Here is a 12,295-nt window from a genome sequence, read left to right on the forward strand (position 1 = left end):
CATTTACTGTTTCTCGTGGTGGGAGGTATCCTCTTGTTTCCAGGTTTACAGCTTGCGTTATTCCGTAACGATCAGATGGTATCAGAGATGGGGAGATTCCTACTGGAATGCTTGATTTCACAAATACTCCCTCGTTCCTCCAATAGATGCTCTTGGGGTTATGGGGTCTTCCCAAGGGGAGGGCACAGGTGGCGTAAGAAGATTTTGATTTGTGTGCCAAGAGGGAGGGAGTAGCAGGAGAGAAGGATTGTGGCTGCCGTACGTGTGTGTGCCCTGTGGAAATGCTGTGACTTCTTACGCTGATGTGCCAGTAAAGGACTTAGAAAGCGATTGATGGGAAAAGATTGAGTGGAATGGTTTGATGTCTGGAAAAATTGCTTTTCTTAGAATTATAGAATCGTTTAGGTTGGAAAAGACCTTTAAGATCATCCAGTCCAACCATTAACCTACACTACCAAGTCTACTCTAAGCCAATCAAGGGTAGACTAGACTGAACCACGTCCCCAAGTGCCACCTCTGCCCGTTTTTTGAACACTTCCAGGGATGGGGACTCCCCCACCTCTCTGGGCAGCCTGGTCCAATGCTTGCCTACCCTTTCCGTAAAGAAATTTTTTCTAATATCCAACCTAAACCTCCCCTGGCGCAGCTTAAGCCCATTTCCTCTTTTCTTATGGCTAACTACATGGGAGAAGAGACCAACACCCACCTCACTACAACCTCCTTTCACGTAGTTGTAGAGAGCAATCAGGTCTTTTCTTAATGAGAGGTTGAAGCTCCTCAGCTGACTTGCTTATTGTCAGCACGGCCCCAGGCAGAAACCCGCTGGCAGAGGGCTGCTTAGCAAGAAGGCGGCAGAATAAAATCCTGAAACTGGAAGTACAGAAAAATGCGTTCCGCTGGAAGTAAGGTGCGGGTGTGTGATAGATGGTGTTAAAGGAACTCAACCACTCTGGTGAGACCCACCCCGGGAGCACTGTGTCCAGCTCTGGGGCCCTCAGCACAAGGAGGACATGGACCTGCTGGAGCGGGTCCAGAGGAGGCCACCAAAATGATCCGAGGGCTGGAGCCCCTCTGCTCCGAGGCCAGGCTGGGGGAGTTGGGGTTGTTCAGCCTGGAGAGGAGAAGGCTGCGAGGAGACCTTAGTGCGGCCCTGCAGTGCTGAAAGGGGGTTTATGAGAAAGCTTAAAGATTGGACATAAGGGAGACATTTCTTACGATGAGGGTGGTGAGACACTGGCCCTGGTTGCCCAAAGAAGCTGCGGATGCCCCATCGTTGGCAGTGTTCAAGGTCAGGTTGGACGGGGCTTTGAGCAACCTGATCTCGTGGAAGCTGTCCCTGCCCGTGGCAGGGGGTTGGGCTGGATGATCTTTAAGGTCCCTTCCAACCCAAACCCTTCTGTGATTCTGTGAACTAGGGAGATGACGTAGTTTTGATCAGAGATTAAAAGACCAGAGATGCTGCATCTCAGACTTGTTAGGACTTTGCCGCGGAAATTGTTATATGACAACCTGTGGATATAATAATAAGGAAGACAGGTGAAACTTTTGGGGTTTTTTTTTTCAAAAAAATTCATCTCTCTAAAAGATGAATCAAAGAATAATCCCGCTGTTTATTCTTCTCCTAGTTCTTGAGGGAGGACTTGAATTATCATGACCCAACAGTCAAGCACAGTACCTTCCATGGAGAAGACAAGCTCATTAGCGTGGAAGATCTCTGGAAGGCCTGGAAGACATCTGAAGGTAAAAAAGACAAACAAGCAAATTGAAACAGCCCGCTCCACCCCCCTTGTCATCCGAGTGATAAACACTTTGGATGTCGTACAATCCTGGCAGCGGCGTGGGTGTTCCTCCCGGGAAGAGCATGCTGCTTCTGATTTTGCTGCCTGGTACAAGGACTCTTCCAGCTGCCTTTTTTCGGGGCGGGGGACCTTTCAGGATTTCGTTGGTCTTGGTACTTCCCAACTGTTAACGCTGGCATCCGAGTATGGCCATAAAAGTATAAATTGTTGTTTCGTTTCTCTGCCCCTATGAATGCGGATTAAAATAGAGCCCAATACTGTCCTATTCCAGGTTCTCCTTCAAATATCCAGTTTTAGCTGGTATTTGTATGGGGTAATAGCATCCCAAATATTCAATAGAGCTGCGTGGGAGTTTTCCTACAGATTGTGTTTTCCTTAGAAGAAATTTGCTGAACCTGAAAAGCTCCTGCATCTGGTGAAAGGAAGGTAGAATAAAGTCCTAAAACTGGAAGTGTACGTAAATACATTTGATGTCGAAATAAGCTGCAAGCTGTTAAGAAATGGGATTATTCATCACGGCAGGTTAGCCCAGGGATGTGGTGGAAGTTCAGGCCCTGGTAGGAAGCTTCCCGAAACTTCTGAATCTTGGAAGAAACTTTTAAGGTCGTTAGTGCTTCCCCGGCTGCTGCGTGTGGGGTGCCCCACGGCCCGGGGCTTTGCAGCGCTGGCTGTTGCAGGGTGTCCGAGCCGGTCAGGAAAAGGCACGATTTCACTTCCGCTTTTTCCCCAATCAGAATTTTGAAATGTCTTTTTTTTTTTTTTTGAGAAAGAGATCTTAAAACTGATGTTTGTTTCTTCTTTCTAGTTAAGAAACATTTTATTCTCAAATTTTGGGCTTCATTACAGAATGGTATTTTATCTTAAGACCAGTAGCACTAATAAGAAAAATCTTCAGTGCCTTGAAAATGAAAATGTGGGGGAGGGTACAGAAGTAGAAAGATTGCGCTTTTGCAGAACAGAGGTGTAGGGTTGACTGTACGATGCGTTCTGATTTACTTACTGCATTGTGGGTAGCGTTTTGATGCAGATCACGTTGGTGTATCGGGTCTTTCTGTGATCCGTGGTGTGGACTGTTTCTGCCCATGCCTGCCCTTTGCTCCTCCTCTTGTGCTTTTCCTTTTCTCCCCGTTCGCTAGTCGTCATGTTGCTCTCAAGACCTGGAACATCTTTTTTTTTTTTCCCCCCCCGATGCTTTTAATTGCTGCTCTTCCCTTCACTTATAGTCTTTCCCTTTCCTCTCTCCTCCAAGATCAGGTAATCTTACCAACCCCCATCACTTGAAAAATTGGATTTTAATCTTCCGATCAATTAATAAATTAGAAAGCTTTCCATTTCTCATTCGTGTCCTGTTCCATTTGTATTTGATTTTTCTGTCTTAGCCTATACTGATGCACTCAGTGTTTTCAAAGCGCTGTGTAGATACAGCTCTAAGTAATGTTTCAGACCCTCACAATCCCAGGAGGACTAAATAAGTACTTAGGTACAGCATTTGAAAGGCGGTTTGGAAACACGGTGGTTCTGGGCACGATCCTGGAGTTGTTGACGCAGGACCAGCCTCTCGGTCCCGTGGGGATGGGTAGCCACGTGTTGAAAAACCACTTACAAGTCGGGGTGATGCTGAGTCGCTTTGTCTCCTGTGTTCAAGGAAAGCCTCATCTAAGAAATATTTATTCTGTTGTAGGGCTGTTTACAGGCGGCTTTGCCTGAAGCGTGGTTTAATGTCGGCTGGGAAAGGGTAGAAATCATTAAGGGATGGAGGAGAACATCCCATGATACTCCCTGGCTCCCTTAATCGCTGAGCTGCTTTTGCTCTCTCCCTGCTTCTGACACACGCGGGACCTGCCACGGCTTTGGGTAGAGCTGCTCTGGCATAACCGTTGTCCTTGCGTTGGATTTAGTTACCACTCCTGGTCTCCCTTCTTGGCGTGCGGTATGCCAAGCTGATAAAATAGATTCTTAGTTTCTAAAGGATCGTCTCATATGGAGCCTAACCTTGCCATTTGAACAGGAGTCGTAAAGCTGGTAGAATCGAGCTTGTAGAAAAGGCCTGCTCCTTCACGTGGGTGGGAAACGCAGCTTTGAAGGGGCAACGAGGGCTGGCGGGGACGGGTCCCCGGGGCAGCTGTGCCCATTCCCGATGGGTGCCCGGGGCAGCTGTGCCCATTCCCGATGGGTCCCTGGGGCAGCTGTGCCCAATCCCGATGGGTGCCCGGGGCAGCTGTGCCCATTCCCGATGGGTGGCCGGGGCAGCTGTGCCCATTCCCGATGGGTGCCGATGGGTGGCCGGGGCAGCTGTGCCCATTCCCGACGGGTGCCCGGGGCAGCTGTGTCCATTCCCGATGGGTGCCCGGAGCAGCTGTGCCCATTCCCGATGGATGCCCGGGGCAGCTGTGCCCGTTTCATCCGTTCTCAACCCCGAGTGCTTTTCCTGCCTGCCGTTGCTGTTGTCCCTGGTCACACATGTAAACTAAAAAGTTGTTTCTGCCCCCAAAAAGAAAGAGAGAAGCTGGGGGCTTCAGAGGAACCTCCTTTCAGGGGAGGTTTAGATTGGATATTAGGAAAAATTTCTTCACGGAAAGGGTGGTCAAGCATTGGACCAGGCTGCCCAGAGAGGTGGGGGAGTCCCCATCCCTGGAAGTGTTCAAAAAACGGGCAGAGGTGGCACTTGGGGACATGGTTCAGTCTGGTCTACCCTTGATTGGTTTAGTGTGGACTTGGTAGTGTAGCGTAATGGTTGGACTGGATGATCTTAAAGGGCTTTTCCAACCTAAACGATTCGATGATTCGATGATTCTGTGACTCAACCCTTAATGGGCTTTGTGTGGACTTGGCAGTGTTGGGTTACTGGTTGGACTGGATGATCTTAAAGGTCTTTTCCAACCTCAACGATTCCATGATTCCATGAACCTGGGGCCTGGCAGGGCTGGGCTGTGCGGGGGCTGCTGTGCGAGGCCGAGAGGCGGCTGTTTGTGTGCGGGTGCGGCTGTTGGCACGGCGTGGGGACGCGGAGGGGCCTCATGGCACAAGCCCTGCATCGCTGGCAGGGAGCGGGGCAGCCCTGCCAGGCCTGGGGGTTGCTGCGGGGGGCAGTGGTGCCCGGCGCTGCTCCTGCACTGGCAGGGACCCTTGTGCCACCATGGGGCCCTTGGGGCCAGCTCGCCGGCACTTATAGAACCATAGAATCGTTTAGGTTGGAAAAGACCTTTGAGATCATGACAGGACAACAACTAATGGATTTAAACTAAAGAAGAATAGATTTAGACTGGATATAAGGAAGAAAGTTTTTACACTGAGGGTGGTGAGCCACTGGAAGGGGTTGCCCAGAGGGGTGGTAGATGTCCCATCCTTGGAAACATCCCAGGCCAGGTTGGATGGGGCTCTGAGCACCCTGATCTGGTTAAAGCTGTCCCTGCTCACTGCAGGGGTTGGGCTGGGTGGGCTCTAAAGGTCCCTTCCAACCCAAAGCATTCTATGGTTCTATGATCATCCAGTTCAACCATTAACCCAACACTACCAAGTCCACCACTAAACCAATTAAGGGTAGAGTCATAATTTCATGTTTCCTGGCTTGGTGGCTGGATTATTTGTTAATGAAAGTAAAAACCGGGAATCATTAAGGTTGGAAAGGACCTCTAAGATCATCAGTCCAACCATCAACCCAGCACCCCCATGCCCACTAAACCACGTCCCAAAGTGCCACCTCTGCCCGTGTTTTGAACACTTCACGCCGGGCCCTTCAGAACGTGCACGCCGTTTGCCTCCCCAGCCGGCAGGCGCTTGGGGGTCTCTGATGGCTGCGTGCAGTGGCCGGGCTGTCCAGCCTCATGCCCTGCAGCCCTGCTGTCCCGCTGCCCGGGGCACCAGGGAACCGGGGCTTCCCCAGCTCTCTTCAGCTTTAACATCTTGCTTGTGGCCACAGAAATCGGTTTCCCACCGTTTGTGCGCCAGGGACCATTAGCTATAGGGAGTTTCCTTAAGCGAGGACACTTTGGTTACTGGTTGGACTGGATGATCTTAAAGGTCTTTTCCAACCTCATCGATTCTATGATTCTATTCGATGATTTGCTGGCTTTGTGTTTGCTAACCTGCATCTGTGAGTCATCGTGCAAGCCTACGTGGAGATGACGCTTTCCTTTCAAGTCTTGCCCTCCTTTGCTCAGCACTTTGGCTCCCGTCCTGTCCGCTCTGTCATCCTTCCGTCGAAGGCGTTTAGCTCGCTGGAGCGAGCTGGAAGATGTTTCTCATATTTGCGGAACAACTCATGGTTGACATTTTAAGGAGTGCGGCGCAGCTCTGAACTCGGCAGCAATCGCAGCCCTCGGAGCCAGCGGTAAATGGGCCCTTTCTGCGCTTGGCTGTTGGCAAGGGCGCGTGGGAGAGGTCGGCCGATGTCGGGCCAGCAGCGTGCGAGGTGGTGACCGTCCGCAGCGGGTGATGTCCAGCACAGCCTTGCTGGAGGCTGGGTAAATGCTGCAAGAGCTCGGCCCGTGCTAAGCAAAGACAGAAGTCAATAAATTAAAGCATAGCAACTCTCTGTCTTATGAAAAAAAAAAAAAACCACAACCCTCTGTCCTATGAAAAAAATCTGTTGCATGATTTTCTTTGCTTTCACGCCATTGCTGTAAGTACTGCAAAACTAAGTGGCAAAGGCAGAAGCTTCGTTTCCAAACGTTTCCTTACCTGTGGCTTCGGAGCTGTGTGTCGGCTCCAAAAATAATCCCCAGATCCGCAGGTGAGGCAGTTAAGGAGAAAAGTTCACCTGCTTGACTTGGGCTGCTGCACCCGCTCCACCTTCTCCCGCAAATCACTTTCTCGATGGCTGTTTGCAACCATTTTCTGACAGCATTTCTCCATTTCTCTGCATTTTTTTTTTTTAATTGATGCTTCCGTGGTCCACGGGTCTGGAGGAGGGGGTGAGGCTTGTTGCCGGATACGTTGGCCGAATTCAGGTTTTCCGGGGTTTGGGCACGTGGTGAGGATGGACGTACTTCGTTGGGAGTTCGGAGACGGCCACATCGCTTGGATGGTAGAAAGCAAAAGCGATTTCATTTTTTATCTGCCGGCACTTTGGGTGTTGCCTCTCCGCGGATCTCGGCCTCAGGGCCTTCCGGCGACGTTGCAAAAGGCCACCGGCGAGCTGCCGGCGCTGGCTGGGGCTGCTCCTTTGTCTGACGGCCTCGCTGCGTGTTTTTCTTTCGGGAGCTGGAAGCACCATTGTAAAATCAACCCCCATGGTGGTGTCCGTCAAGGCTAAACGTGTCGCAGCCCCTCACGTCTACGCTGAAGCTGTCGCAGCCCCTCGTGTACAGAGCAGGCTCACAAAAATAATCACACAAGCAGGCGGGGAGAGGCTGAGCACCTGCAGGATTGTCTGGAGCATCCCAGGGGGATTATTTCTTGTCTAATAGTCCAGAGGATTTAACGTCCCTGCCCCAGCTTGCTGCATGCTTAGCAGGAATGTGTTTAAACTCTGCGGATATTTTTGCTTTGCTGGAGGTGATAGGAGGAGGTACATCTGGTGGAGTTATGCTGTTGTTGCTGGCTTGAGGATTTTAGTTGCTCAGTTGTCCTGGTTTTGGCTGGGATAGAGTTAATTTCCTTCCCAGTAGCAGGCATAGTGCTGTGTTTTGGATTTAGTAGGAGAAGAATGTTGATAACACACCGATGGTTTAGTTGTTGCTCAGTGCTGCTTATGCCAGGCAAGGACTTTTCAGCTTCCCAGGCTCTGCCAGGGGCACAAGAAACTGGGAGGGGGCACAGCCAGGAGAGTTGATCCCAACTGCCCCAAGGGCCATTCCATACCATACGGCGTCATGGGCAGTATAGAAACTGGGGGGGTTGGCTGGGGAGCAGCGATCGCTGCTGGGAACTGTCTGGGCATCGGTCGGCGGGTGGTGAGCAATTGCATTGGGCATCACTTGCTTTGGATATTATTATTATCATTATTATATTGTTATTCTTATCATTACTATTTTACTTTATTTCAATTATTAACCTGTTCTTATCTCAGCCCAGGAGTGTTTCTCACTCTCACTCCTCCGATTCTCTCCCCCATCGCACCGGGGCAGGGGGAGCGAGCGAGTGGCTGCGTGGTGCTTAGTTGCTGCCTGGGGCTAAACCACGACATCAGTAAAAATATTAAGCTGCTTGCTTGTTTTCTACCTCTCCTACAGTGTACAACTGGACGGTTGACGAGGTGGTTCAGTGGCTCATTACCTACGTAGAGCTGCCGCAGTACGAAGAGACCTTCAGAAAGTTGCAGCTGAGTGGACATGCCATGCCCAGGTCAGTGCTCGCTGCGTTGTCTTTGTGCTCCTCTGGGATGCACGCCAGGGAGAAAACCAGATCTGAGGCGGCTCGTAACGTCACGTGCGATTCCTCGGCGCGTACAGGGCCAAGTCTGGTTCCTGTTCTGCTTCGGTTCTGTTGGGAGGCTTCGGCTTTGCTGTCGTCCTCTCCGGAGGGAGCGATTTAGCCATAAGCGAGCGTGTATCTGCTGTGGGTGAAAGGAGAGGCTGCCGTCCAAACTGCGTGGTTGTGAATGCTGTCCTTGCTGGTTTGTGTGCTGGATGTCACCTGCCCGCACCTGAAGCTGCATATTTAGAGCTAAAACCCTGGAACAAAGCAGACCTAGGCTACGTCCCGGCCCTGCCACAGCCTTCCTCCATCACCCCAGCCCAGTCATGGAGCTTCTCTGTTGTTGTTCATTGTCCTCAGCAAAATATCATCTCCGCTTTGCGGGTGGCATCTAAGTAGCATTTAAGTTGGTGAGCTGGGGAAGGGTCTGGAGCACAGGGCTGATGGGGAGCGGCTGAGGGAGCTGGGGGTGTTCAGCCTGGAGAAGAGGAGGCTGAGGGGAGACCTGATCGCTCTCTACAACTACCTGACAGGAGGTTGTAGTGAGGTGGGTGTTGGTCTCTTCTCCCAAGGAACCAGCGATAGGATGAGAGGAAATGGGCTCAAGCTGTGTCAGGGGAGGTTTAGGTTGGATATTGGGAGAAATTTCATCACGGAAAGGGTTGTCAAGCATTGGACCAGGCTGCCCAGAGAGGTGGGGGAGTCCCCAGCCCTGGAAGTGTTCAAAAAATGGGCAGAGGTGGCACTTGGGGACATGGTTCAGTCTGGTCTACCCTTGATTGGTTTAGTGTGGACTTGGTAATGTTAGGTTAATGGTTGGACTGGATGATCTTAAAGGTCTTTTCCAGCCTAAACCATTCTCTGATTCTAAGTTCCCAGTTCAAGGGCTACTGGTTACGTATCTCTGCACCACCCAGCACTGGTACGTGCTGGTGTTAATTCACGCGCCTTGATGCTCCAGCAAAGGAGACTTCCAAGCCTTGCTTTCCTCAAGAGAAACGCTGGCTGTGTGTCGGCCTGCGCTCGTAACAGGTGTGAAAAAATTCCCTGCAGCTTTTTGGGTAAAGGTTATTGTTGCTGAAAAGGGGCCTGTAAACTGACTGGGAAGGAGGGATTAACTGCGAATAAAATAAGGTTTTCGAGGCAGCGCGTGGTGTGCCCACATTTCTTCCAAGTGAGAAGCTTGGTCTTATGGTCTATGAAACAAGATGTCAAAGGCTAGCAATATAGGTTTGATTAAAAAAAAAAAAAATTAGCGATTGGTAGGACACCAAAAGATCGGTTTTGATAGGAAATCAGTAACTTGGGTTGTCAGGATTAATCAAATAGGTGTGGCCTTGGTTTTTCCTTCTCTCTCTGCGTAAAGCCAAAGACGCTGCTGCTTAACTCTTTCACAGAAATATTCTATAACAGAGATGACAAATATTTGAGGGATGACAAATATTTGAGGGATTTCTTTTGTCCTGATAGCCGAAGCAGGGAGCTTTCAGGTCCTGCTCATTGCATTTCTCCTCCTGTAGTCTCCACGACACTAATTTTTGGTCAGTTATTAATCCAGGTGGATATGACCACATTTAATTCTTTTTTTTTTTCATTTTTTTTTCACAGGCTAGCAGTGAACAACGCTACCATGATGGGAAGCGTTCTGAAAATGACAGATCGAAGCCACAGGCAGAAGCTGCAGCTGAAAGCTCTGGACACGGTGCTGTTTGGGCCCCCTCTCTGTAAGTACCAAAATTCAAGGTTCTTTGGCTGTTCGTCAAGAGGATCTGTGTCTGCTCGGTATCGAACAGCAAAGCTAGATCTGCGTGAACCAAACTTTGTCCTACGCAGCCTCACCTAGGTGAATTGTTCCTGGTATAATTCCCGTGAAACAGGTTGCCTCTGGATTTATCGGAGCAGCTCCGTAGCCCGGAGGCATCCTGCCTGTTGGGCTTGCGTTTCCATCTCTGACGAACCGCTCGCAGGGGTGCGGACCCGCTGTCCTGCTGGGATCTCCCGTGTCCGCAGGGTAAAACCTTCCCGTCCTTCCCGGTCGCTGCGGTGCTGTCGGGAGGGCGGCCGCCCCGCCTGCTCGGCAGGACCTGGGGCTCCGTCGGTGACTCGGGCCACGGGTTACCCGCCTCCGGATGAGGGAAACCGAGCGTGGGCTGGACGGGAAAGCATTTAGGGTGGATGAGAAAGAGGGACTGAGTTCCTTTGATGCTGATTAGAGGCATCTGTTGGTGCAATCTCGAAGCCCTCCGATGCTTATCTCGGCGCTGCTCGGGGTGCTCCTTCTGCATTCGTTCCGTCTGGCTCACGTCTGCTGTCTCTTTATTAAAGGTAATTCTGTCTCTGTCCCTCTTACATCTTTCTCACGAGCTTTAGATGCTTTTGTGAGGTGAAACCTTGCTTGATCAGGGCCCGTTTCTGCTTAGCGTCATGCGGGCGAGATGGAATTTTAAGGCAGGCTGTGTTGCCTGGACGTGATTTGAGCCCTCTTACGCAGTGCTCCTCTTTCCCTTTTAGTTGTCTTGCGTCCCCTGTGCGGGAGGTTTAAAATGACTGCGAAGGGGCACTTTCTTACCGTGCAATATGGCAAAATGCGTGTGAAATGCAATAGTCTGGGCGCAAAGTCTGGCCCAGGAACTCCCAAAGCAGCTAGAGGTTTACACCACCGAAAATAGCACTTTGTGCTTCCTCTGGTCTTCATGCGCTTGTGTTTTTTAAGTGTCTGCTGCTGGAATAGCAGATAGGATGTACCTTCACTCTGCGGGACATGGATGTGCTAACAACTTCATGGAGAAGTTGCATGGGGTCGTTGTGACCGAAGTGCAGAACCTGGCACTGTGGGTGTTGGTCTCTTCTCCCACGTAGTTAGCAATAGGACGAGAGGAAATGGGCTCAAGATCATCCAGTCCAACCATTAACCTAACATTACCAAGTCCACACTAAACCAATCAAGGGTAGACCAGACTGAACCATGTCCCCCAGTGCCACCTCTGCCCGTTTTTTGAACACTTCCAGGGATGGGGACTCCACCACCTCTCTGGGCAGCCTGTTCCAATTCTTGACCACCCTTTCCATAAAGAAATTTTTCCTAATTTCCAACCTAAACCTCCCCTGATGCAGCTTGAGCCCATTTCCTCTCATCCTATCGCTAACTACACGGGAGAAGAGACCAACACCCACGCTTTAAACTTGGAGCTGAAGCAGAGATTTAACACTTTTTAGAAGGTAATGTTTGCTGTTTGCTGGTTAACGGAATGGATTTGGCCGCAGTTCATACTGCGGCGTATGGTGAGAAGTCCTGTATCTAAACCAGATCCCTTAAGGAATGGATTGCGAAACAGCACTTTTCAACAGCCATTAGCAATCAGCAGTTTCGGGAAGTACCCGGTGACCTTCTCGGCTGCAGAAGCGGTGTTTGCGCAGCGATAGGTTTAGTGGGTTCAGACACGTTCTCTTCAGATGGCTGCCAGAGGTGGTCTCCTGTGGTCTTTGCTGCTGAGAGAGTGAAGCTGCTGGCAGGGGGATGCGGCTCACAGGTGCAGGATTTCGAGGGTTTGGGGTTTTTCTTCTCTCTTGAAGACACTTTCCATTCACCACAGGTATAAAAGCAGTAAAATAAAGTCAGCCTGGATCGGGGCACCATGACTGCTTCCTGCAGACCCATAAAACCGGAGACGTCTCGTTGTGGGTGGGGACGACACGCAGATGTACCAAGGTGCAGTTCCTCGCTGCCGCGTGAAGCTGGGTGAAGCTTTTTCCCATCTCGGGGCTAGAGAGCTTTTTCCGATGCCTCCTGTCATTCGTTGCGGAGGCTTCAGCACGCACCAGGCAGTTGAGCGGGGCCCCTGGCCCGTTTCCTTGCTGATCAGCAGACTCCTGCAGTCCCACGAGGTCTGATTTCCTACGCGAGGCTCCAGACGTGCCATTTCTTCAAACAGGTCTGCCCGCTCGCAGGGTTGCGAGCTCTGTAATTACGCCAAGTGCGAAGGCATACGGTAAAATTATCGTCTGAGCAAGATGAAGCGATTGCTGCTTCTGTGCCTGTGTGCCTGTTCCTGCGGTTCAGGAACTTATCCAGCACAAAATAGCACAACATCAGGTGAAACAGGAGAGGGGAACGTAAGAAAACACGCGGTAAAATTCAA

The 12,295-nt window shown here is 50.8% G+C and overlaps 1 protein-coding gene across 4 annotated transcripts in view; it reads left to right on the plus strand.

Moving 5' to 3' along the window:
- Positions 1-12,295, plus strand: part of STIM1 (stromal interaction molecule 1) — a 117,093-nt gene that overhangs the window by 63,391 nt on the left and 41,407 nt on the right. For all 4 annotated transcript variants that reach the window (XM_075716660.1, XM_075716665.1, XM_075716673.1 and 1 more), the window contains 3 exons: positions 1,626-1,740; positions 7,973-8,084; positions 9,765-9,880. In XM_075716660.1, coding sequence (XP_075572775.1) covers positions 1,626-1,740; positions 7,973-8,084; positions 9,765-9,880 — 343 coding nt within the window. The remainder of the gene's footprint in view (positions 1-1,625; positions 1,741-7,972; positions 8,085-9,764; positions 9,881-12,295) is intronic.

This window comes from Pelecanus crispus, chromosome 1 (assembly GCF_030463565.1).
Source record: "Pelecanus crispus isolate bPelCri1 chromosome 1, bPelCri1.pri, whole genome shotgun sequence".
NCBI classification, from domain to species: Eukaryota; Metazoa; Chordata; class Aves; order Pelecaniformes; family Pelecanidae; genus Pelecanus; species Pelecanus crispus.